At 53.8% G+C, this 24,657-nt stretch overlaps 8 protein-coding genes across 8 annotated transcripts; 3 read left to right on the plus strand and 5 right to left on the minus strand.

Moving 5' to 3' along the window:
• Window positions 1-271: 271 nt before the first annotated feature.
• Window positions 272-750, minus strand: BBK36DRAFT_1201140 (hypothetical protein; the record flags this gene model as incomplete). Its single annotated transcript, XM_024897155.1, has 2 exons — window positions 272-319; window positions 403-750. 2 exons carry the CDS (start codon window positions 748-750, stop codon window positions 272-274), a joined length of 396 nt encoding a protein of 131 aa, XP_024749761.1.
• Window positions 751-1,196: 446 nt separating this feature from the next.
• On the minus strand, window positions 1,197-3,070 carry BBK36DRAFT_1135413 (adenine nucleotide translocator). Its single transcript, XM_024892637.1, has 5 exons — window positions 2,785-3,070; window positions 2,483-2,504; window positions 2,311-2,387; window positions 2,002-2,247; window positions 1,197-1,934 (listed from the first exon to the last, which is right to left on the minus strand). Exons 1-5 carry the CDS (start codon window positions 2,821-2,823, stop codon window positions 1,371-1,373), a joined length of 948 nt encoding a protein of 315 aa, XP_024749762.1. The 5' UTR covers window positions 2,824-3,070; the 3' UTR covers window positions 1,197-1,370.
• A 2,087-nt stretch (window positions 3,071-5,157) lies between these two features.
• On the minus strand, window positions 5,158-5,853 carry BBK36DRAFT_1135414 (ribosomal protein S25). The gene is made up of 3 exons (XM_024892638.1): window positions 5,827-5,853; window positions 5,464-5,725; window positions 5,158-5,395 (listed from the first exon to the last, which is right to left on the minus strand). The coding sequence occupies exons 1-3, from the start codon at window positions 5,827-5,829 to the stop codon at window positions 5,376-5,378; spliced, it is 285 nt and encodes a 94-aa protein (XP_024749763.1). The 5' UTR covers window positions 5,830-5,853; the 3' UTR covers window positions 5,158-5,375.
• A 310-nt stretch (window positions 5,854-6,163) lies between these two features.
• Window positions 6,164-7,039, plus strand: BBK36DRAFT_1119097 (ribosomal protein S5, S7 family; the record flags this gene model as incomplete). The annotated part of the gene is made up of 3 exons (XM_024890551.1): window positions 6,164-6,300; window positions 6,425-6,608; window positions 6,722-7,039. The coding sequence occupies 3 exons, from the start codon at window positions 6,164-6,166 to the stop codon at window positions 7,037-7,039; spliced, it is 639 nt and encodes a 212-aa protein (XP_024749764.1).
• Window positions 7,040-7,511: 472 nt separating this feature from the next.
• BBK36DRAFT_1118760 (hypothetical protein) lies at window positions 7,512-8,318 on the minus strand (the record flags this gene model as incomplete). Its single annotated transcript, XM_024890512.1, has 1 exon — window positions 7,512-8,318. One exon carries the CDS (start codon window positions 8,316-8,318, stop codon window positions 7,512-7,514), a length of 807 nt encoding a protein of 268 aa, XP_024749765.1.
• Window positions 8,319-11,164: 2,846 nt separating this feature from the next.
• On the plus strand, window positions 11,165-17,953 carry BBK36DRAFT_1135419 (hypothetical protein). Its single transcript, XM_024892639.1, has 13 exons — window positions 11,165-14,202; window positions 14,233-15,137; window positions 15,171-15,237; window positions 15,280-15,389; window positions 15,420-15,633; window positions 15,664-15,792; window positions 15,823-15,897; window positions 15,934-16,412; window positions 16,452-16,809; window positions 16,843-16,851; window positions 16,906-16,945; window positions 17,002-17,594; window positions 17,749-17,953. The coding sequence occupies exons 1-12, from the start codon at window positions 11,422-11,424 to the stop codon at window positions 17,571-17,573; spliced, it is 5,739 nt and encodes a 1,912-aa protein (XP_024749766.1). The 5' UTR covers window positions 11,165-11,421; the 3' UTR covers window positions 17,574-17,594; window positions 17,749-17,953.
• Window positions 17,954-18,986: 1,033 nt separating this feature from the next.
• Window positions 18,987-20,924, minus strand: BBK36DRAFT_1118507 (actin-like ATPase domain-containing protein; the record flags this gene model as incomplete). The annotated part of the gene is made up of 4 exons (XM_024890483.1): window positions 18,987-19,024; window positions 19,094-19,397; window positions 19,458-20,592; window positions 20,656-20,924. 4 exons carry the CDS (start codon window positions 20,922-20,924, stop codon window positions 18,987-18,989), a joined length of 1,746 nt encoding a protein of 581 aa, XP_024749767.1.
• Window positions 20,925-22,739: 1,815 nt separating this feature from the next.
• Window positions 22,740-24,467, plus strand: BBK36DRAFT_1201160 (hypothetical protein; the record flags this gene model as incomplete). The annotated part of the gene is made up of 4 exons (XM_024897156.1): window positions 22,740-22,862; window positions 22,916-22,963; window positions 23,034-23,155; window positions 23,219-24,467. 4 exons carry the CDS (start codon window positions 22,740-22,742, stop codon window positions 24,465-24,467), a joined length of 1,542 nt encoding a protein of 513 aa, XP_024749768.1.
• Window positions 24,468-24,657: the final 190 nt, after the last annotated feature.

The raw sequence follows: 24,657 nt of genomic DNA on the forward strand, positions 1-24,657 counted from the left end.
CCAAGTTGGATGCCTCCAACCGCTAACAGCGCTGTCTGATCCTTTTGTGCCAGATGAAACAGTGGATTGGACCTTGTTCGTTGCATCGAGTATCGCCGTCAAGAGGCGAATGTCGAGCCTGTCAATGGCCGATCCAAAGACCAGGAGGAGTCGGAAACGCGTGTGATCTGCCTGGTTGCTCGGACTGGGCCTCGAAGCAGTAGATGATGGATCCCTGGTAGTCTAAGCAACGGCAATTGCTCCGTGACATACTTAAACTTGGCACCCCTAGCTAGAGATCCAGCAACAGCTGAGGCGCGACCTTTTCCAAGTCCTCAACCTTGAAAAGAACCAGTCAGCATTGTCCACTCGGAGCAGCTCTAACAAGACGACAGAGCAGGATGTACTCCCGACGGAACTCACCTCTAGAAACCCTCCCCTCTTCTCAACGGCCGTCCTCGCAATCGCCTCCCGAACAAAGATGTCGACGTACTTGCCCACCGCCGCATTGGCATCCCTCGACATTCTCGTAGCGTCCTTTGTGAAGAACTCGTGCAGAATCCGCGTCAAGAGCGCTCTCGGGATGGTCTTTTCGGGCTCCGCGGGCTCTGGCTCGACGGGCCTCTTTTGCTTCGGCTCCTCTGCCTGGTCATCTGAAGACTCGAAAGGGTTGCTGGACTCTGAAGCGGCGCGAGCAGCTGGTTGAGCTTTGCTTCCCTTGGCCGGCCGGCCGCGACCTGCTCCGGTGGAAGACGATTGTTTAGGCGGCATTGGCACCAGTTACTCTGTGACCGATTTGATATGGTGCTTCTGCAGCGTTCGCGTACGCAGTTAGACACAAGGTATCTCCAGCTTGCAGCGTCTTGGAGGGATTGCAATCAGGCGACACAATGTTGGGTGATCCGCGTTGCTGTAGCTTGGTAGAGCTCGGCCTGCTGGTTTCCAAATCGCCGTTACGATACGCCGTCTTAGTCAGCAGCGCACTACACCATTGCCACGAGGCTGAGGGCAAGGCACGAAGCCGAGGAAAATGCATCTCGAGCCACGGCACACATGCGTCCTGAGGATGTCACATCAGAGCGGTCATTGCATTTTGAATCTCTAAATCAAGGGAACTTGCATTGGTGTATAATTACAGCGACCTAAGGTAGAAAGCACGGCAAGAGCCGAAACGACTAATACCTACGCCAGTGCCCCATGCCAGTCTAACCCCGCAAATAGCAACCGTTACACAGGTCGGGATATCTGGCCCCAACTTCCCTCAATACCCTCCATTCCGGTCTCCTTTTTGATCAACCAGTGGACGCCAGACTACACCCACCTGGCCGATAAACCCCATCTCCGCGTGGCGACGCAGGGAGAATGTCTATACAGAACGTAGAAAAAGCAATTTAACCAGAGCCACCGCTGAAGGCCTTTCCGAAGAGGAGGATCTGGAGCTGGTCGTAGATGGACAGGACACCAGCGCCGGCAACACCACGGAGGATGTTGGCACCGGCACCGTTGAACAGGGAGCGGACACCGTTCTTGGCAATGATCTGGCGGGCGGCATCGAAGGAGTTCTTGTACTTGACAGCCTCACCAGAGGTCATCATCATTCGTCGTCGGATAGTGTCAAGAGGGTAGGCAGCGATACCGGCGGCAGTGGTGACGCACCATCCGAGAGCGAAAGAGGCAAGGAAGTTGTTCTGGAGAGTACCGACCAGGAGAACGGGCTTGAAGGAGTCGTACATGCCGAAGTAGAGACCACGGTAGACAATGATACCAGCGACGGAGGGCATGAAACCACGGTACAGACCGGCAATACCGTCGGAAGCGAGGGTCTTGCGGTAGACGTCAACGAGACCGTTGAACTGGCGCTCACCACCCTTCTTGGCGCTCTTGGCATCGTTGGCCAGACGGGTACGGGCGTAATCCAGAGAGTAGACGAAAAGCATGGAAGTGGCACCAGCAGCCTGGTAGAGAGCATCAGCATCAAGCACGCGAGGTTGAGGGATATTCAAGAGCGGAGAGAAAACTTACACCACCAGAGGCCAGGTTACCGAGCATCCACATGCCGTAGCCATCACGGTCCTTCTTGAAGCCGAACATCTTCTTGAACTTGTCACGGAAAGCAAAGTTCAGGGCCTGGGTAGGGAAGTATCGGATGACGTTGGCAGTGTTACCACGCCAAAGGGACAGGACACCCTCATCGGCGGCGGTACGCTTGAAGCAGTCGGTGATACCGGTGTAGCGGCGGTCGAGACGACCGGACTTGATCATCTCATCCTATCGTGGAGGTTAGAACAAGAGTTTTCCTTGACCAAAGGGTCTGGAGAGAGGGTGGCAAACCTGGTTCTGGATGAGGAGCTTGACACGCTCGATGGGGGCAGCGGCGGTCTTGGAGACGGCAGCGGAGACACCACCCACTGTAGAGTGTTTGTCAGTTCGACTTGTTCAAATGCCGCAATGCATATTGATGCTATCATGCTGAAACCGATTCAGCATCCAAGGCAAGACTTACTCAGGAAGTCGGCCACGAAGGGCTGTGAGAAAATGGTTAGCGGTCAGGTTTCACATGTGCCAACGCGATGCAGAAAATTTTTCCAAGCCAGACACACGACGGCAGATTCCCCCAGATCGATGGTGAGGCCCAAATAGACATCATTGCACGGCATCTCAACATCGTCTCGGCGATTCAATTGATGATGCGTGCAAGAATGTCTCTCGGCGTCGATTCGGAATCTCACGCGGCGTATCCCTGGCAATGGAGGGGACAGGGCGGGCAGAATGGACGAGGCAAAAAGGCAGGCAGAGTCGACTTACCGGCATGCCCAGGACCTTTTGAGGCTTCTCAGAAGACATTTTGACTGAGGTGCAAACGCTTTCCCGGAAACAAAGAAAGGATTGAGGGGAGATGGAGATGAAAGGAGGAAGAGGAGGACACTTGGGGGAGTCGAGCGAAATAAATTCTGCACCGACGGGCGAATGGCTTTTCTGGGGGGAGGGAAAAAAAATTGCAGCGGGTCTCGAAGGGGACACTTTTTCAGAGCGACTCTTTCCGGCCGCACTAGCGCTGCAGGCTTGGGCCTTGGGCCGCCTTCCACCTCCAGTGCCACGGCAACAGCGAAGGTACCTCGTGGAGGCTACAGCGATACAGCGGCAGCCTGAGGCAGCGCGCCTGTGGAGGGCCGTGCCAGCGGCCTTAGCAGGCACGCTGGGGACTGGGCTTCAGGCGCCTATTTCCACTGCGACCCGGACCTCTGCTTTTCCGCAGTCCAACTTCTGGGCGGCACTGTGCCTGTACAACCCACAACGCCGGCGCCTTGATGTCACATTGGGTGCAAAGCAGAACTTGCACCCGGTTCGCCCCGATCTTGGTCTCCCGCCGAGGCCACCCGTCAGTGCGAAACTTGCTGCCAAACCTGCCTCGTCCTGGCATCCCCGAAACACCCTGAGGCCAAAGTACTCCGTACAGACGGACGCAGCTCACGCACTTTGCACGCTTTTCCTCGTCTTTCGCACGCAGAGACTCGTCACCGCTTCAGCCATCGTCCCGGCTGGTGCAGGTACGTGTACGGAGGCCTATCAGGACTGCCCGCCGCGGGAGCCAGTAGTACTCCGTACCTGCAAGTCCAGCTGGCATGGAGAGTACATGTAGGTATGGACAAATATAGCTCGTCATTTTTAGCCGCATGGCCTTGGTTGCTTGGGTCTTGCAGCCATCAATGGTAGGTATGGCACCGGAATCTTCTAGAGGCCAAGTCCGCCCCTTGAACCCTTCAGAGATCCTCAGAAGTCTGGGAGATAAGAGCAATGGAAGGCTTGGTTAGCGGCTACTCCGGCTGCCGTGTCTGACTTGGCCAGTTAAAAAAATCAAGGAGTGCCACCATCTCGAGATTCTTGCCGCCATTGCCAACATCTCTCGCATTGCCACACCGTTGCCGCCGATCTGACCGGCCGTGAGAAGCCATCCCGCGTACTCCGGCTCCACAATTGCCAGGGAGGCCCGAGGTCCTCAGATTCTCCAGCCTTGCTGGTTACAACGGATATTATGGACACTGACGGCTTCGGTTCAGGAGCCGCCGGCTCGCCAATATTTGCCTCACGGCCTCGTCTTGTCGGCAGCACGGGCGAAGGAATAATCCCAAAATTCTAATTGGCTCTATCGCCGTTTCAGGGGCAAAGGTTTGTGCGGTGCCTATCAGAAGAGGAAATATCAAAGAACCGAGGAAGAAAAGAATGCACTGCGGCGTGCGTCCCTAAGCGTATCCCAGATGGAGATTGCTGCTCAGGCACAAAGTAGATACTAGTATCGGATTTGGCGCCTGAACAGTCGCTGCGGACCTTGAGTAGGAAACTTCCACGGATATCTCAATGCTTTCTTCTCGGAGAGCGCATAGACTACTCTTTGTATCTTGTGCACGCCTTACTTTGTCCCAGGTTGGGGACCTTGATAGCGCTGCCTTCACTCAGGAATCGATTGGTCGACCGCCACTTGCAGATGCCTTATACGAGTCCACAAGATTGCTCCAACGAAGAGAAGACCTCAGCTTCTAAAGTTTGATAAGATGGACGACGCCTCGCAATCTATGAGGTCCATTTTCTTTGATGCAATTGCATGAAATCCGGCAGCAATGAATTCGTCCATCAACACCCAGAACAACTGAAGGCAAAGATGTCTACGGAGTACCGAGAAGGGTGGCGCCGAAGGGCTTGAAACTGTGGCTGACGAGTGCCCAGCAGAGTCGCAATCTGCTTTGATATGATTGGACAGGCGTCCAACACCATTTGTGGAAATATCACATTCACAGAGAATTGGCATAAATCACTTTGAGTCTCAGAACGGTCCAAAGAGCCCCGGGACAGCATCCGAATGATATCTTTCTATCCATACCGTAGGTACGAATTATTATGGCACAGAGAATACTGAGACCGTGGAGGTAGAGTGGTCAAAAGCTTGTTACGCCTGAATTCCATGTTTCATGGGACACTGCAGTCATAGTATCCAATTCGAAAATCTACGCTGCAGTGTACCATGTCGACGCAGTTGCGCATGTGATAGAGAGAACAGGTATCTAATAGTCGGATAGGCCGGTCAACGTCACAGCAATAACCATCAGCCCGTCCTCATAAGCTCATCACACACAAGACTTTGCAGTTGAAAATGTGCGTCACACTGGGCCGAGAGGGTATCTCGCGTCGGGTTTGGTCATTTTTTGAAGTTCTTCATTCCGTAGCCATATGCTAAAGCGTTTCCGATCCCATGAAAATGCTACACCGAGCATGAAAAAGCGTCCCAACCGAGGCTGTATGTTCCTCGTGTATCATCCTCTGCTCTCATGGCCCATTTTCTTCCTTTCAGACCAACCAGGCGCCAAATCTCAATGCTTTAACTTTCAAACATGGTGGTAAATTTACTCGCCGATGGCACGGGCTGCGCATTGTCGTTAGTACATTTTGTTCTTCTTCGTCCGCACAAAGGGAGCAACTGGTGAGCCCTACTGTAGATCTTCATCTTGCTATGAGTGATGACCGGCTTGATCATGCCCTTCTCCTCGAGGTCGCGGATGCACTGGCGGGCGAGGGAGCCGTTGATCTTCATTCGGTCGACCAGGACGGCAACGGTGACGAGGCGGTAGGACTGAACATCCTTGTAGAGCTTCTCGGAGATGTTCTTGTCGAGCAGGACGGCGTGCTGGGCCTTGTCCTTGACCTTGCCCTTGGACCACTTCTTCTTTTGCTTCTTTGCTCCAGCTGCGGGCGCCTGTGAGGTTTCAAACAATCAGCAAGTGCATCGCGATCGCGGCGCCCATCTCGACATTCATCATGGTCGGGCGGCGGCGGCGTTGGGCGTTCATATCATACCATTTTGTCTGTGATGTGCTTGGCTTGTCGACAGAGGAGAAGGTGGAGGAATTGGAATTTTTGGCGACGACTTAGAGTAGCCCTTGCCGCTTGCGCGGTTTGCCCACTTCCGAATGCACCAGGGCAGCCGAGCCCTAACCGAACGTGGGTGCAGGGTACGTACCTAACTTTTCGCGCCGTCTGATTCGCCCAATGCACACACCACCAAAATTTCCCCTTCCACGCCCGACCCGAGCCCACCTTCAACCTCTTGAAAAATCACATCTCGACAAGTCCGCACCACTGACCGCAGTCCCGCCCCCCAGCACCGGAATTCCTCGACTGCAAATAGCCCAAGATGTCTGACGGCGAAATCGAGATCGAAAACTCTGTCGTTACCGACGCCCTCCCCAAGGATGTTGTCAAGGAGGTCGGCAACGTCAAGCTGTTCAACAAGTGGGACTACGATGTCGAGGTCCGCGACATCTCCCTGACGTACGTCGAAAACCCGCGATCGAGGCGAGATTGGAGGAATTTTTGATCAACAAAAATATACTGCCTTTCTCGTTGTGACACATTGGAGGGGCTACAGAAATGCTGATGGATTGATTGCAAACAGCGACTACATTTCCCTGCGAAACCCCGTCTACGTCACCCACTCTGCTGGCCGATATGCCGTCAAGCGATTCCGCAAGGCCAACTGCCCCATCATTGAGCGGTTGACCAACTCGCTCATGATGCACGGTCGCAACAACGGCAAGAAGCTGATGGCTGTCCGCATCGTCGCTCACGCCTTCGAGATCGTACGTACTTGCACGCGACCCCCGGGGGAGGAACATGAAGATGAAGAAGAACGAGGCCAAGAACGAGGAGAGGTCGCATTGGAGAACTCGTACTAACAGCCTTCCTTCTACAGATTCACCTCATGACCGACCAAAACCCCATCCAGGTTGCCGTTGACGCCATTGTCAATTGCGGTCCCCGTGAAGACTCTACCCGAATCGGTTCCGCCGGTACCGTCCGTCGTCAGGCCGTCGATGTCTCCCCCCTGAGGAGAGTCAACCAGGCCATTGCCCTGCTCACCACCGGTGCCCGTGAGGCCGCTTTCCGAAACGTCAAGTCCATTGCCGAGTGCTTGGCTGAGGAGCTGATCAACGCCGCCAAGGGCAGCAGCAACTCATACGCTATCAAGAAGAAGGACGAGCTGGAGCGTGTCGCCAAGAGCAACCGATAAAGGTTGCGCGGGTGGGTTACCTGGCAGGAATGGAGTGTGGCTTTTGGGCGTGGATCAGGCATATTTCAGAATTGCATTTTGCGTTCGGGTCTGGGAACGCGGACATGGATTTATCTCAGATGGCTCCTAGAGTCTGAATAAAAAAGCTGGGCTCAAAAAGGGCTGTTATGAATCATGCCTATGGTGTCTCTAATTTACCATACCCTTTTTTTCTTATTTTTTCCTTATCTGTGATTATCAAATGGGGGTCAAATAAAAAGTTCAAAAGTGCAACAGGTAGCATCAGATAAAGAAAAGAAAGAGTCAAAAAAGTTACGTCGTTAACCGTAGGTAAAGTGGAGGAATTTCTTTCTTCTTCTTTTTTTTTTTTTCAATCTTGAGACATGCTCTCTAATCGTGTCTGTACGTAGGCAGATCTTCATATAAGATGTCTGCTTCACACTACCATTTTACTCAGCCCGCATCATGACCCTTAGATCCGAATATCTTTCTCGCCAATGTCCAGACGAAGAAACATGCCAACATGAGGAATGCCTTCTTCATACCACTTGCCCATACCCTCGTCAATCTCAAATCCCCACTTCGCCCATGCTTTAGCAACCTGCTCTTGAGCGTGGACGCAAACAAGGCCCTTCCATTGCGGCGCTTCGGTCTCCGTAGCTGATCCCAGCTGCTCGAGACCCAGTTCCCTGATGCTAGGATCAAAGAATGACGGGTTTTTCTTGATCCAGTCCAGTGCGCTCCTCACAAGCTGGCTTGCAAAGCTGAAGCCTCGATAGTTCTTGATGACGGCCAATCGTCCAAGCTTGATATACGGCTCCTTCCCATCATGAAAAGTCGTCGGGCGATCTTTGACAAACGGGCGAGATGACGGGACCGTGGTGCCATTCTCTTCGCCCTTCAGTACGCCGTTCCAGTACTCGCCTCCTGGCTTCGGGTGAGGATCATGAGGGAAGGGAACCATGCGGATGGTTCCCACGGGAGTGCTTCGGGTCGAGCTCTTGCGCGGCCGCACAATTTCTCCCTGTTCATTGCGAATCTCGGGCACCTCCGTCTTGTTGACGCTGACGTAGATGACCCAGTGGCAGGATCGCGGGTCATCGATGTCGAATTCGTTGTCCTGCGGAACGCCCTGTTCTTTGACAAAGACTTCTTCGCGGACCTCCATCGCGTCGAGGAATGTCCTGGGGATTGTTGCGGGTATCTTGCTTCGAGGGACGCCGAGCTGGAAGCCCTCGAGCTTGCTAGGCTCGAGAAAGCTGACGAAGGGAGTTCCCATGGTGTCTACCTCGTTGGTGGTGATCTGGCAGCGAGATTGATGCTATTGCGATGTAGAGATGGGGGAAGTGGCCGAGATATAGGCGCAGACGTGTTACTGTGTAAGCTTTGCACCTCATTCACTTCGTCTTTGCAAGGAGGAAGAAAATGCCTTGAAAGGAAGAAATACGGCTTGCCAAGACTTTATGCAGTTGCGGGTCGATTGTAGATGTTCGGCAGTTTAACTTTCATGCTGCCTTCTGCGCTGCACGTGGCTTCCGTTACTCTGATTTTGAGTCATACTGGGGAAAATGAGGTGATGGTTGATTGTACGGGAAGTGAAACAGATGCGCCGCCAAAGGTGCAGGTGCGAGCGGCATTGGGCATGAGGGGCGTGTGGTGTGCGGCTTCCCGCCAAGTGAATTGATCCGCGTGATAATGTTCTCTTTTTTCATGACATGTTCATGCCTTATCTCAGGTATTGAATGGTATGATGTCACTCAATGGAAATCAGTTCATTCTGCGCAGGTTATACGAGTCCAATGGTTAGCATTGAGTCATCTGTAACGGGTTGAGGGTGTTGGTGGTATACTAATGCGGTAGTCAGAAGCACCGATGCGCGGAGCAAAAGGTGGGCGTGGGGAAGCTCCGTACGGAGTGCTACACTGCACCTGCAACTGCCGTTGGAATCTATTGACGTGGAGGTCAGTGCTTCGATATTGAGTTAGGTAACAAGTGAGAATCAAGCATCGAGCTCTTCAGAAACTGGTAGTTTATGGCAGAATGCGCGCTGATACTATACCTGGCCGTCATCGGTGCCTTGGACATCCAGCTGCGTACAAGCACTCTATTGCAGATAACTCGGGGGTTCCCTAGGGCATACCCATCAGTGCATGGCAAGCATTTTCGTGGTTATAAAAGGTTCAATGGATTTAAATCGGGTAGATACTTAGGTAGGTAGTCTGGTAGTATTGTTGCCCGCTGACGTGAGGTCTGTATGTAAGTGTGTTGGCCCACATGAGAGCTCTCACAATTCTGGTATAGAACATGGTGATCTCCCGCAAATTCAATTACTACTCTAGAACCATTAACTTACTATAACCGCTTCCCTCTCGTGTAGACATTGAAGCTGGTTTAATAGCATGACTGTACATCCAAGGTATGGAATGGTCTGGGCCGGAGTGGGCTTCAGCCGTGCACTGAGATAGTCGATATCAGGGTCCTCTGTGTCCGGGACAGTGGGATAAGGTGACTACCTACCTAGTTCTTGCCTATCACAGGTACTACTACGATAGGTGCACGAAGCCAAGACGTGGGATCATATCCCGGCACTTGAAGCTCGGTATATTCATAATCTAAGTCTTACGACGGCGTCAAGGCCAATGCTAACTAGGTAGTACATGTATGCAGCTACTATATTAGAGGTTCAATCTCCATCAAATATCAGATCAATGTGCTTCAGACTCACGGGTAGCAGATGCCCACATGCCGCCATGAAACAACATACAACTACCTACATGAAGAAATGTCCGTCGGCCGGCCGGCCTGAGCACACCTGGTCCGATCAATTACACGTATAATGCACCTCTTAGGCAGCTCCGTAATGCTGCATTGTACATAATCGATAAGCGACGAGTTTGATTGCCAGCATGGGTCAGGGGTGCGAAAGAGATCAAATCAAGAGATCGACCAAGGACGGGAGCACGGAGTAGCCAGAAGGATGGCGGCAAAGGACGGGTAATGCTCCGGGCAGAAGGGAAGACTCGAGTGCCGGCAGGGCGGCTCGATGGAGACGAAGTTCTCAAAGCCTTGAAGATGGACATGAGAGGTCTGAATAGTATGGAGTATCAATGTGAAGTGGGTACGGGCGCGGGCTTGAGAGGGACGTGTAGGCCACTTGTTCATCGTGAAGACACAGGTGACATTCGACAATTTGTCGGGCAGGCACACAAACAAACAAACAGATACTGCTGTCCATAACGAGAGAGCCCGCCGGCGCTGCTTGCGACATCGCTTGACGTTCCTGCATCGGGTGCTCCGTGACATACGGTAGGTACCTGGCTTCGAGTGTGATGGCTGTGACGCTGATGCGCCCACAGGTTCACGACCGCGCCGCTTTGGGACAGGAGGTGACAAGCAGTTCGTCTACGGGAGGATTTGTGCTGCAGCGCGTCCATCCCGGTTGAGCTGAGTGCTGACATCGGATGCATGCTGTTGCATGCTTCGAGGTCGGGGATGGCACACAGAGACCCATCCCCTGGCAGCGAACCCCTGTCGGCAGCCCATCCGTACCTGAACCTACGGGAGAGGGCTCAGCACTCTCTCCACTGGAGATGGCCCCGTACAAGCTTCAAGGTTCCCCCCAAGCCCCCCCGTCCAGGGAGCCCACCGCTGATTCCTAGCGGCCACAGGAGCGGGGCTGCAGCACCCACCATCACTGAAGCGTTGGTACCTGCTGCTGCTGGGAGGGATCACCTAGACTGAGGTGTGATGAGCCTGAATGTGAGAGATTGAACCTTGGAACACCCACGATTCCCCTCTGCCGTGATTTATCTTTTTTGTCTGAGATTTTGTGTCACAACTTGCGTCTGTTTGAGAGAGCCTTGCAGAGCACGGTGCATCTTGGCCTTGCGATACTTGATACCTTTTTTGTTCACGGCTTTGCATTCTGATCAGCATTGGGCGGATGCTTTAATTGCGCTATCGGATCGCTATCTCTTCGCCAGCGTGCATAATTTGGTCGTGTTTGCTCAGGGGTTCTCGAAAGGGCCAGCCGCCAGCCAACCGGCGCTCTGCAAACGAACTTCACGCATCGAATCGTAAGTCTTTCTAGAAGGGCAAAAAGAGTCCATCGGCTTCGAAGTCTCCTTCTCGAGTCCTAGGATCGCGCCGCCGGTCAACGAATCTCGTCGGAAACTGAGTATCAACACGCTAGGCGCCGCCATATATCAACACCACCGCGTTTCCACGTCGAAGCTTGATGCGTTCGCAACTTCCGTCCACCAGCGTGTTGCTTCGTCGAGCCTTGCCAATCAGCAAGCCGCTGCCGACGGCTAGAGGATAGCCGCTGCTGCCGGGCCCAATCGAACCGTATTCTCGACAGAGGCCGACATCTCGACTTCTCAATGCCCTGGCAGCCTCTCCCCCGGATCGCCTTCGCCGTCGCGACCTACCCTTTCACAGCCGCGAGCCCGGCCGACCTCCCGCTCGAAATCGGCGATGAGCTCTACATAATCGAAGAGACGCCAGACGGCAACTGGCTGCGCGGCTATCTCGTTGCTCCTCCCAGTCTGCTTGCTGGCCTGACCTCCGTCAAGGGGCAGACGCTGGAAGCTCGCGTTTTCAGTGGTATCTTTCCGAGAAGCTGCGTGGAAGTGCGAGAGCTGCTTGGCGAGGCCGACGAAAGACACGACGAGGATTTTGCGAGCGACAGCGGCATCGATGACCGCCCGGGTAGCGACTCTGCCAAGAGCGGCATCATCGACGGCATAGAGTCGGGCAAGGGACAAGGCCAGGACAAGAAGCATGATTCGGCGCAGTGGAACAAGACTTTGCGAGACCTCACAGGGGATGGGGTCAAGAACCTCTCAGTCCCCGTTCGCAGAGACCCCAATGCGCCTCGACCCCCAGCGCCTGTGCCAATGCTCAAGATTGGCGACGAGACGCCAACCTCGGTCGACGAGCCACTGGTTGACGAAATCGCGTCGTGCTTGCGAGAGTGGCACTCCAAATACCTCCATGAGCTGCTTCTTTCTCGGCAGTATGCAAAGCTCGAGAAGCTATCGCAGCTCGTCAACTCCTTGAACCTCCACCGCCAGCAGTTCCTCTACAATGTCCTCACCGCGTACGAATATGAACAACTGAGAGAGAAGACGGTCTGGGACCTCGTCACCGTCAACAAGCTATGTGGTGGTGAGGTGGTTGTGCGTGACCCCTCGGCGCGCGGCAGAGTCCTGACGGCTGATGACTCTGTTGTCGATGTTACCAAGCTCCAGTCGGTTATGAGCCTGCTCGATGAGCCTCCCCAGGCCGCCTCTGAGCTTACGAGCTTGAACCACATCTTGCTGGACGTTAAGGGATTCGCAGGAAGCTCTACCGAAGAGACGACGATTGTGGCTTACCTGGTCAGCAAGCCTCAATATGCCAAGGGAACCAACCTCTCCGAGTGTTTCAGTATCGAGATCCCCGCCGGCGGTTCGATCAGCGGTCTTGCACAGAGCACCAGCACCCGAACACTCTTCACCGATCTCTCTGCGCATGACATTGGTGAGGCTCCCGCCGCCGACTCGGAGCTATACCTTGTTGTGAAGGTGTTAGCAGCACAGCACATCTTCATCCCCCAGCCCCTGTCTCGGTCCGGCACCGACAGCAGCTTTACGAGAGAAAACGTCAAAACGCCTCCCGCAAGCTCAGGGAAGGCTTCTAGGAGGAGCATGATGTGGGGGAGCAAGACTGCGCGAACCGCCTTTTCGCGAGGAAACGCAATGAACAAGATGGAACCCCTTTCAGAGCAGCACGAAGCGAGACCCTACTCCAATACTCGCCTGGACAGCCAAGACGGGAGTAGCAAGCCGCCAAGCAGTGCCGGGTCCAGGAGTACCACGGATATTCATGAAACGGGACAAACTGTCGAGCGTACTGTTGGCGTTGGAGTCTTGAAGCTCAACTCCATCATGAAGCAGTCAGAAGAGGTTGAGCAGGTTGTCACCATCTGGTCGCCAGCGCTCGGTTACTCCCAGACCGACAGAGATGCCGCTGAAGAATTTGACCCCCTAATCCGCGAGCTGATCACCAGTACGTCCGGTCAGTATGAGAAGTCGAGGAGCGGCGAGCGGCTGCAGGTCTCTCTCAGGAAGTTCCAGCATCCGGATGCCGATGGCCTGATCAAGGCCACGCCCACCATCCTATCTGGCGTATCGAAGACGAGCAGGATCGGCTTTGCTGCCGCACCAACCAAGCCAAGATCGGATATATATCTCACGCTCAACATTGCCGCTTTGGCAAAGCAGCACATGATATCCAGGTATGCGGGCAGCGCAATTAACCTGCCTAGCACGGTCAGCGGGGCGAACTTGCAGCTCACGCTCGAGATCCGCCAATCGTCTGGTGAACGCTTTGAGAGATGCATTTTCACATCTTCCAATACCGAGGCCCTCACCACGTTCAAGTCCTGTGCCGTGGAAAGGGGAGAAGCCTGGAACCAGACTCTCCGCCTGTCGCTGCAGCCAAGCGACGTAATGAATGCTCACGTCGTCATGTTTTTGTCGGACATGCCAAACCCACCATTTGCCGTTGCGCACATGCCTCTGTGGGAGGACCAAGCCTTCATTCGCGATGGACCTCATGGGCTCTTGCTCTATAAAATAGACGAATTCACCTCGACTGCGCAGGCCGGCCCCTCAGGTAAGGGTGGATATCTTGCCGTCCCGTGGGCACCGCGAGGCAAAGATGACCGCTCGGTGGATGTGACTGGGCCGCTTGCCGTGATGATGGTAGACACCTACCTCTGCAGCACGAGGTTCTCTCAGGACAGAATTATCCTGGGGCTTCTCAAGTGGAAAGACTTGCCCAAAGACGAGATACCCGCCATCCTGAAACAAGTCGTGTTTGTCTCAGAAATTGAAGTCGTGAAGCTCCTCAGCGACGTGCTGGACGGGCTCTTTGGAATCCTTGTGGAGTACTCTGGGAATGACGAATACGAAGATCTAGTGTTTACGGCTCTGGTTAGAGTGCTTGGAATCGTACACGATCGACGGTTCAACCTGGCTCCCCTGGTGGACCATTATGCGGAAACTCAGTTCAACTACCCCTTTGCTACCCCTTGTCTCATACAGTCCTTCATCCGGCTGCTCAAACGTCACGCAGAGCCCGAGACAGCCCGCAAGCTGCGTGCGACTTTCAAGGTTGTGAGACACATTCTAAAGTTCATCACGCAGTCCCGAGGCCAACAAAAGGTAAAGGAGGCGGAGATAGGAATCCAGTCCTCCGCTCAAGGACTTACCAGGAGCCTCCGGAGCATCTTCAAAGCACTCGACTCGATGATGAGGAAGTCGGCGCCAGCACTTGTTGGTAACCAAACGCTGGCGGTGCAACATTTCCACACCTGGCTGCCGGAGCTGACGGGCCTCTTGACGACGGAGGAGATCCTGCATATTGCCATTGACTTTATGGACTCGTGCAAAGATGTCAAGGGCAAGCTCATCATTTACAAGCTGTGTCTTATCATCAACTACTCTAAGCTAGACCTATTTGCTCATCCGGAGCAGAAATCTGCCCTGAGTGCCAACACTGTGCGATGGATCTCTCCTCACTGGGGTCACACCGAAGAGGTCAATGATCAGTGGCGGGAGCAGATTCGCCTATGTTGTTCCATTGTCGCCTGCCAGATCGACCATCTGGGCCCGGAAATACCTGACCATATCCCCAACATTGTCGACTCGTACCTCACAATCCTCTCCTCGCCACAGAAACCAAGAAACAAGCTTTCACTCCTATTCCCGTCATCGTATCCTTTCCCTACGAAACCAACAGCGGAGGAGATCACCTTTGATGAGTCTCTGGCAGAATTGGCCGCGGTGCTTTCCGCCCTGGCGAATTCTCCGTCGGGCATGCAGCTCGAGCTGGCTTCCGAGGACGACCTGACGACACTTTTGGAGAATCTGCTCAGAGTGCAGATGAGCATTCTGACCGGCGAAGCGTTCCCAAGTGGATGGCTAAGTGTGCTCATCTATCACCACAAGTCGACGATGCGCATCCTGCAGTACCTCGCTGGCATACTTCTAGAATCCTGCCTACCCGACCCTGACGAGGCAGAATCTTTCAACACCGAGCTCTGGAAGATGTTCTTCACAACCCTGCTGAAGCTTGTTGGAAGCTCCTCGCTCGCTCTGGAGACGTTCCCTGAACAGAAGAGAAGAGCTGTGTGGAAGATTGCTGGCGATGTACGAGAACACGGAGCTGATCTCTTGAGGAGCATGTGGGAGGCTATCGGCTGGGAAACCACTCCAGAGGAGCGTGAGAAATACGGACTCAGCAATATTGGTGGCTATCAGGTGCAATACGTACCAACTCTGGTTGGCCCAATTGTAGAGTTGTGCCTGAGTGTTCACGAAGGCCTCCGCAGAATGGCGGTGGAGGTTCTGCAGACCATGATTGTCAGTGAGTGGACCTTGAGCGAGGACTTGTCTGTGATACAGACGGAGCTCATCGACTCACTGGACACTTACTTCAAGTCGAACCCCCTCACGGAGAGCACTCTCCAGAAGCTATTCATTGCAGAGCTGCTTGAACGATTCCAGCCCCTCTCAAAGGCTGCTGACGAGCCCCTCTACGCGGCTGTGTGTGAACTTGTCGCCACTTTGGACGAGTTCCTAGATCTGCTGGTAGCTGTACACAGCGGTGGTGATGGCAGCGGCGAAGCCTCCAACATCATCAACCGACTTCGGCTCATGGAGTTCTTGCGTGACATGCAGAAGGAGGAGATCTTCATCCGCTATGTCCATCAGCTGGCTAAGCTGCAGGCCGAGTCAGGGAACCACACCGAGGCTGGCCTGGCGCTTCGTCTTCATGCGGATCTCTATGAATGGGATCCGATTGGGCATGTTTCGGCATTGGCCGATCCAGAGTTCCCGGCGCAGTCTCCATTCGAGCGCAAGGAGAAGATCTACTTTGAGATGATCAAGCATTTCGAAGACGGAGATTCGTGGAGCAACGCCTTGACTGCGTACAAGGAGCTCCAGGTACAGTATGAGACTAACGTGTACGACTTTGCCAAGCTGGCCAGAGCTGGGCGGGCCATCGCAACGATTTACGAGAGCATTTCTAAAAGCGAAAAGGTTACGCCCAAATACTACAAGGTGGCCTTCAAAGGCCTTGGATTCGCTACCTCCATACGCGACAAGGAATTCGTTTATGAAGGATCCCCGTCTGAACGTGCCGCGGCCTTTACAGACCGCATACAGGAGCAATATCCGTCAGCTCAGATCATCACGGGTGGTGACGTTGACGAGATGGAAGGCCAGTTCTTGGTTGTTTCGGCTCTGACGCCACACCGGGACCTCTCTCATCAAGTCTACCAGAGAGTTCGAGTGCCTCATATTGTCCGAGACTTCTTACTGTCTTCCCATCCCCAGGTCTTCTCCGTGACCACCAAGAGAAATACTTCGGGACCAGTGCAGGAGCATTACGCGGAGAAGTTGGTTTTCACGACTGCTGAGCCTTTCCCCACCCTCCTTCGCCGAAGCGAGATCGTCGAGACCCGCGAGGTCAGGCTTACCGCCCACGAAACCGCCCTGGAACGCATTTCTAGGAAGACGCAGGAGATGACTCTGCTGGAACGCCGATTGGCGGAGGGCGATGACTCGGTCGCCCAGCAGCTTGTTGACGCCGTCACCGTTTCCGTCAGTCCAGCTTCGGAGAATAGCGTAGTACAATACCGCAAACTGGTCCCCGAAACGACAAGGAGCGAAGAGGAAGAAGATGGGACGGACTCTGACGAGGAGGGAGAGGACGAAGTTGAGCTTGATCCTCAAGAGACCGCAATCAAGATGACTTTGGTGGACCACGCCATGATGCTCAAGAGATGCTTGGCACTCATTTCTCGAAATAAGAACCAAGCTATTTCCCGAGCTTACTCGGAGCTTCAAGGCTGTAAGTGACGTTTTTTCCTTCTGTGTGTGACAGTACAGATGGCTAACAGGTACTAGATTTTGAGGCAACCTTTGCACCTGAGATTGCAATATTCGCGCCCCCACAGCCAGTCTTGCAGCCCATCTCAACACCGTCCCCTACCTGGAGAGGCTCAACACCAGGCGGCGACAAGGGCCCGCAATGGACGAGCGTTGCTGTTCCGGTGAGCGGGGTGAAAGCTGAAGAAGCGACGGTGATTCGACAGATTACGCCTCGGCAACGCGGCGCGCGGCTGAGTTTCTTGGGCGGCCGGAAGAAGGAGCTGGACGGCCAAGAAGCCGGCGATGAAGCCAACAGCAACGCAGGCGATGTAAAAACGCACACGCGCGGGCTCAGCAAAGACGCTGCTCTCCTTAAGCTGGCCCAGGTTCAGGCCAAGGATCATGCCCATCAAGACAGCGGCAGGGAGAGGCGAGGTGGCTCGGTTGGCCGGGTGAGCCTGGACATGTTGACCAGGGACCGGCCGTCCATGGATGAGCCTGAAACCAAGAAGAAGCACAGCGTGAGGAAGAGGTTCAGCTTGCTCAAGCTTGGCATGAAGCATCATAAGCCAGGAGGGGTGATGGGCAGCCTGGACGAGGAGCAGTAGTCCGCACTGCTTGCTGCTCTGTATTTGCCTTTTACACTCACACGGACGTACCTGATCGTCGACTACACGATGATAGAGCTACCGCTACAGGCCGAGTAGCCCGACAAGTGTTGATCCAATCTAGGACCAACCTTTTCAGTGTCCCTTTATGGGAGGGAGACACTATTAAGCAATACCGACATACAAATGTACAAACACGAAACAAGAGACACGCAGACAAAACAGGCGAGAGCGACGAACAAGATATATAGAAGGGGTGTGCAGGATCTTTGCTTCATTGGTTTCCTTTGCAACTGTTTAGTATCCCATCCTGGCGGAAAGAAAGAAGGCTTCTGGAACTTCTTTTGGCTCGGGATATGTCGATACCTCTCTCATTGTTGTCACGCTTTCCTTTTTTCTCTACATGACAGAAAAGAAAGGCATTCTGGATCTGCCTCATTACATACAACCAACCGGCCTGGACTATACATACATCTCTTGTGTACTATTTCCACTCTCTCTCCGCCCGATATATATCTGCCTCTCACTCCCTCTCCTTTTTATACCTCCCCTTTTTATACCTCCCCTTTTTCTCCTCCTCTCTTTGATTAAAGAAATGGCCGGGTGTTCTGGATAAGCCACAATGGGCCTCAAAAACTACGCATCGGCTGCCGCTTTTTTCCTTTCCTTTCCCTGTTCTACTCTCTATCTTTCTTTTTTTTTTTTTTCTGCATTAGGCACTGTTTCGTTTCGATACGTCCCTTTTGTTGTCTGTATAACTAGTTTTTTTCCCCTTGTTTTGTGTACTTTTGTCTTTTTCTTTCGTCTTTTCTACATTTGATGATATCTTGTCTGTATGTCGCTGTTCGATACAAAATACTCTCTCGTGCCATTATTTTGTTTTGTTGGTCCTCTTTTTTTTTCCTGTTTTAACGTGCTTTTTTCGTTGTTATTATTCTCGTCTTTGTTTGAGAAAAGGCGTGTAGAGGAAAGGGGAGAAGGGAGATGGGAGGGGGGAAGGGGGATTGCGGGCTCATATATAAATGCTTTTTCGTTTTTTCCTTTTCCCCTTTGATATATAGCGATACAGAAAGTGTGGAACATTTCTTCGCGTTGTACTAAGATATAGTAATTCATATTCTTTTCAGTTTCTTCAGTTTGTATTTCTTCACATTTTGCTTGAATGATGGAAATCTGTTACGGTATTTCGTAGAATGTTCTTCGTTGTTGGTTGTGACCGTGACCGTGACGGTGGCCTCATGAAGTGCCTACTATAGGGCAGGCAAGGCAGTTCTATATACAGACTGTGTTCACTACCTAGATAGTATCCCGAGTTGACCTCTGACTCCCCCATAGATAAGCCAGCAAATACGATGAAAAGAAATAGATTAGAAAAGCAAAGAAGGAAGAAAGAATCAGCTAGGTCTAGGTTGCTCAGACATATTCGCAGGTAACCGTATCATATCGCTGATCTGCACTCTCACAGTTAGCCCATCTTGCTTCATGGGACAAGGCACACGGAAAGAGGGAAGAATACATACTATTGTATAGGAGCGTATACGTGGTCGAAGCAGACAGATAGACGGCTTCAATCTTGCAACTGAGCTCATAGTACATCTGCCCGTCTTTGCCCTGGCGGCGGTTGAGCAGGTGCTCGGGAATGTGGCTCACGTCCGCCTCGACGTGGGCCAACACTTGCACGTTCGCGTTCCTGTCGATGGGGGCCTCCTCGGATGTTTGGTCGCAGTAGATGGTCATACGCATCTTGCGGATACGACCGTGTGCCACGAGGCCCGTCCAGACGAACGATGTGATGTATGGCTCATTCTCAGAGACGGCGTCACCCTTTGTTCGTTGCGTTAGCTTGCTTGGCCGCAATGGGAATGGGGGGAGGGGAATGCATACTTTGCGGATGAACCATTCCATGGCGTTTACCTTATAATAGCCCTCCATACCGCTCCAGCTCTTCTTTTCGGAGATGTGGCTATGGATCCTTTCATCATACTTGGTCCGCCACTCCGTGCCGTAGTGCTTCCTCGCTTTGCGATTCTGAACCTTGACCATGGTGAGAGTGTCGGGCGCGCTGTTGGCAAGACCCTTCATGACTGCCCCCTGCACGACGGCCTGCCAGGCATTCGGGGGCTGCATGATCTGGATAGACTTGTCCACAGCGTTCCTCAGACGCTCTTTGAGGTAGTTGGAGGCACCAAAGCCGCCAACCAAGAGCACGGCGCGGATGGGCACGTTGCTAACAGTGATCTGATCCTTGACGAGCTTGATGACTTCCAGGACGACGGGTTCAAAGATGGTGTTCAAGTCGGAGGCCTTGAGAGCATACCGGCCGCGGTTGATTCCGAGAGCCCTGTTGTTGGCCAGGCCACCGACGGGGATGGTATACGTCTCGTCGGGTTGAGCCGCCAAGGTAAACTGGCGCTTGACCTTCTTTTCAAAGACCTCCATGGCCTCGGCGAGAACCTCCTCGTCGAAGCCGTCCTCCTTGCCCAGCTTGGACTTGAGAAACTTGGCAAACCGCATGTTGAGAAAGGTCGAGCCGCAGAGGGCACCAGAGCCGGGGGCGGCCTCTTGGACCTGGAGAATGGGCTTCAGCCCGGTAATTGTGTAGGAAATGAGATCGACAGTGCCGCCACCGGCGTCGACGACGACAACGGTTTCGCCAATCTTGAGACCATGGGGATCCAGTCCGTGCAGGGCGTAGATGGCGGCAGCTTCGGGTTCGGAGACGAGATGGATGAGGGTTCTGGACGAACCGGGGGCTAGGGGAAGGGACTGGACGGCCTTTTGGCAGGCCTTCTTGGTCTTGTCCTTGGCAAGGTCGCTCCAGATAGCAGGCACGGTGACGACGAACTCCAGAGGGGTGCTTTTGACGACGCTTTCGCCCAGCTTCTCGCGCAGGGTATAGAGGAGATGCTCGCAGAGGGCACCCAGATAATCGGCGACGAGCCTATCAGCATCTCTGCCTCCTCGGGCACCATCATTGGCAACGGCCTGGCCAATGTTTTTCAAGGAAGGATCCAGGTCACTGTGGACATGATGTCAGTTCAAGGCACGTCACCCGATACCGAAGGAGACGGAGATGGCTTACAGCTTGAACCACTCGATGACTTCGTCCTGGGGAGCGGTAATGGGGATAGAGAAACCCCACTGAACCTCGTCCTTTGCATAGCGTAGCTTGGTAGGCACCTTGTCCGAAGACTCACCCTCGCGAGTGGTCTTGCTAATGGGCCAGGTGGTGATGGCTGTGCGCCTGTCGGGCCGCTGAGTCTCTGCCCAGGCGACACCGGAGTAGGTGGTGCCAAAATCGATGCCCACGATGATCTTGCGATCGGTGATGGAGAGCTTATCGAACTCCATGCTAAGTAACTGTGCAAGGGCCGCGATGGATGACTGAATGGAAGAGAGGAAAAGGAGCGAAGGTCACACGAGAATGCAGATGAAGCGGAAGAGTCCAAGGATGAGCCGGCCAGCTGGCTTTCAATGCTCTATCTATATCTGCCAGGCAGGGCACAGCTGGCAAGTGATTGGAGAGGCAAGGCGCAGGTCAAAGTGCAGAAGGCCGAGGGCCAAGATTGCTCTGGGGGCACAAGGGCAACAAAGGACGGCACGTATAAGTGAAGCGGATGAGAGGAAGCTCTGCTTCAGAGAGGCGCAGCTGCGGATAGGCACAGAGAGGCGAGCGATGGTGTTAGGTATGGTTTAGGATTCAAGTAAAGTAGATGTTATGTGTCTTGTTTGGTGCTAGAGCCGGCGCTTCTTGACCTCGGCGGCACACGAAGCTGGAAAGTGATGATAGGATAGGATAGGATACGGCAGCAAACAGAGCAGCAGGATCCCCCAGATGCCCAAGCAAGCGGCACGACAAGGAAGCCCGAGCGTGCTGGTGGTGCCTTGCAAGAGCCTCCGGAGTCCAGATGGCATTCAGCTGGGTGGGGCTGATGCCTGGGCGAGTCTCGTCACTGTCACGGAGTGTGTCGATGTTGGCGAAGTCGAAGTCGAAGTACAGACGAAAGCGAGGTTGAGATCAAGGGCGTTGTACACGTCGATGGACTTGTAGCGGTACTTGGGCTCTGCATGGCGTCAGTGGTGCTAGCGAGGACAGGACAGCAATGTGATGGCATGATGGCGAGGCAGGGAAGAAGAAAGCGAGGCAGCAAGTCTGCCTTGTCTCGACGCAGGAAGGATTCGAGCATGAATGGAGAGGTGGTGAGGGGGAAGATTCGAGTGGATGGAGTCACAGCATGCGATACGCACTTGGAGGCGAGGGGCGTGCTTCTAGAAGAGGCGGGGGGCCTACAGCGGGCTGCTAGCGGTCGGATGGCGCTGTTTACTGGACCAGCGCTGCAGGGGCTTCCGCGGGGGGGCGCCTGTGCTAGCGCTTGTAGCGGCTGCGGAGGATGGAGGGGTTAGTGGACTTGATGGCGGGGAGCTGGAGCTCTCAATGCTTGCTTTGACGGCTGTGTCTGTACAACGTGTAAGTGGGCAGTTTGTGGTTGATGCAAGCATGGACAAAGGCCAATGAATGGATTTATGTCTGCTTCTGGACACTGCCGAGTTTGTCTGAGTGGAGGATGTAGATAAGGCCAGCTTCGGTGATGGATGGGGCAAATGGTTGGCATGGATCGAATATGCCAGCAACATGAAGCCAGTAAGAGCAAAGCGAGAAAGCCCGGCACCTTATGTACGTCTACTCGCAGCAAAAGAAGCATTTCAGAGGCGATGTGAGCAGTCAGTTTTGACGTAGATAATATGACCTGTCTGGTTCACTGGATGTTGATCCAGGGTACAGAGCTTCGAGTACATCTACATGTGGTGCTTTGAATCGAGCTGCCAACCCAACGTCCCGTGGCGCAGTGTGGCTGCAAACACAGTGTACATGTTTCCATCGAATGAGCTCTCTCTTGTTCCTGGGATCATGGCTACATATACAAAAGAGGTAAGATAGGCTCAATCAAGCTTAGGCAATAAATACCTAGTAGGTAGATAGGTATTGCAGACCGTGGACTGGTTTCGTGATTTCAGAGGACGAGCACGTGGTCCGAGTGAGTGAGTCAACACAGTCGAGCGGAGCATGTCACCGTGCAAGAACTAGAGATATTCGACTTCAAGACACACAAAAGACAAAGGTCGAGGAAGGAGAAGAAATTCAGTGTGAAAACAGCCAGTATCTCAATGGGCGTGTCAAGTTGGGAGTATACCATCGACCGATACGGCCAGCGTGCTGCTGAAATTCTGGCAGCGGAATGGCATCTCGGGTTCACCGCGTTTGGCGGACCGCCGGTTCACTTCAAGATTGTAAGCCCAAACGAAAGAGTGTGAGGATGAGCTATTTCTGACATGGATTCAAGCTCCACGACAGGTTTGTTACCAAGTTGAGATGGGTCGATGATCAAATGGTTCGTGCCCCCCTCTCCTCCGGCCGCAGTTCGTGAGAGGTATCAAACTCACCTGGTCGTTCAACGGTAGTATCAAGAACTCTTTGGCGTTGCTCAAGCTCTATGCGGCCCGGCTAGTACCAAGATGCTGTATTGCATCAACTTGATCCACGATGGATTCTTTGGTGCCATCCTTGGATTGCTCATATGGAGGTAAGGATTCAAAACACCCATTGCGCATGTCGACAGAACAGCAATCGCTAACGACCTCGATAGTCTCCCTGGAGCACTGGGCATGTTCGGCCTCGCCGTTGGCGTTTCCAGCATCGAGTCGGCTCTCCCTAGTGCCGTCTATGCTCTCTTATCGGGCCTCAACGCGGCCACTGTTGGCATCATTGCCCTGGCAGCGGTGCAGCTCTCCAACGCAGCCGTGACGGACAAACTCGCCAGGACATTGGTGTTTCTGAGCGGCGCTGCCGGGATGCTGTACAACGCCCTCTGGTACTTTCCGCTGCTGATGTTCCTCTGTGGTGTTGCGGCAGTTGTGCATGATTACCGCTGGCTGCATAAGCCGATCAAGGCGGCAGTGGCTTTGTTCAGCTGGAGAAAGAAGGAGGCAGGTGTTGTTGAAGTGGAAGCCGTGTCACCTGGAACAGACACGCAACTCAGAGTCTCCAGGGGCAAAGAACCTGTGCAAGAAGTGCAGCACTCCTCTTCCGCCGGGCCTTCGAGCGCCGCCGTCACGGGCCCTGGTGCTGACCAGATGATTTCCAACTCGGAGAGCGAGGAGAGGCCCTTTGGAGCCGAATCGGAGCCCAGGGTGATTCCGCGAGAACATCGCCTGAACTTGTCCTGGAAAGTCGGAACAGCCATCATCGCAGGCTTCTTCGCCACCTTCATTGCGGTCCTGGTCTTGCGCAGCGTCTTGCCCTACCCGCCTCTCCTGTACCGCCTCTTCGCCAACCTGTACCTTGCAGGCACCATCATCTTCGGTGGCGGACCCGTCGTCATCCCGCTGCTTCGAGAATACATCGTCGCCGAAGGCTGGGTCAGCCCGCGAGACTTTCTGATCGGGCTCGCGATTGCCCAAGCGTTCCCGGGCCCCAACTTCAACTTTGCCGTCTTCTTGGGCACGCTCGCTGCCTCCAACAGCGGCAAGCCCTCGGTTGCCGGAGCGACCATCGCCTTTGTGGGCATCTTCTTCCCGGGCATCGCCCTCGTCCACGGGACCATGGGCGTATGGGGGTCGCTGCGGAGCAAACGGTGGGTGAAGTCTGGGCTGAGGGGCGTGAATGCCGGTGCCGTCGGGCTGATTTACACAGCCGTGTATCGGATCTGGCAGGTTGGATATCTGGATGAAGGGTTCCAGTCTGGGCGAAGCCTGGGGGACGATCCGTGGTGGGTTGTCGTCACAGCCACGGCGTATGTCGGGGGCAGATATTATGGAGTTTCGGCGCCTGTGGCCATTCTTCTAGGAGCCGTGATGGGGCTTGTTCGGTATGGTGTTGTGGTTGGTCGAGGCTAAGAATGGCCTGCAATGATACGGAGTCCAATGTCTGAAGCCAAAGTTGATGACAGTGCGTATATGACATATATGCGCACTGTATCAGCCACAGACGTTGGAACTTCAAGTTCGTGTGCATGCACTTTCACACTCCATCCTTGTCGGCAGTGTCAAGTTTTTGTCACATGTAAATTCCATGTAGTCGTTGTAT

This window comes from Trichoderma citrinoviride (assembly GCF_003025115.1).
Source record: "Trichoderma citrinoviride strain TUCIM 6016 unplaced genomic scaffold BBK36scaffold_7, whole genome shotgun sequence".
Taxonomy (NCBI): Eukaryota; Fungi; Ascomycota; class Sordariomycetes; order Hypocreales; family Hypocreaceae; genus Trichoderma; species Trichoderma citrinoviride.

Excerpts from the sequence above, each read along its gene's own strand:
- BBK36DRAFT_1135413 (XM_024892637.1), bottom strand. The coding sequence starts at position 2,823 with ATGTCTTCTGAGAAGCCTCAAAAGGTCCTGGGCATGCCG. Across the intron at positions 2,505-2,784 it reads AAAAGGTCCTGGGCATGCCG|CCCTTCGTGGCCGACTTCCT; the intron begins GTAAGTCGACTC and ends ATTTTCTCACAG. Across the intron at positions 2,248-2,310 it reads AGCTCCTCATCCAGAACCAG|GATGAGATGATCAAGTCCGG; the intron begins GTTTGCCACCCT and ends CCTCCACGATAG.
- BBK36DRAFT_1135414 (XM_024892638.1), bottom strand. Across the intron at positions 5,396-5,463 it reads TAGCAAGATGAAGATCTACA|CCCGTGCCATCGGCGAGTAA; the intron begins GTAGGGCTCACC and ends GACAATGCGCAG.
- BBK36DRAFT_1135419 (XM_024892639.1), top strand. The coding sequence starts at position 11,422 with ATGCCCTGGCAGCCTCTCCCCCGGATCGCCTTCGCCGTCGCGACCTAC. Across the intron at positions 14,203-14,232 it reads TGCGTGCGACTTTCAAGGTT|TCCCGAGGCCAACAAAAGGT; the intron begins GTGAGACACATT and ends TTCATCACGCAG. Across the intron at positions 15,390-15,419 it reads GTTGGCCCAATTGTAGAGTT|AATGGCGGTGGAGGTTCTGC; the intron begins GTGCCTGAGTGT and ends AGGCCTCCGCAG.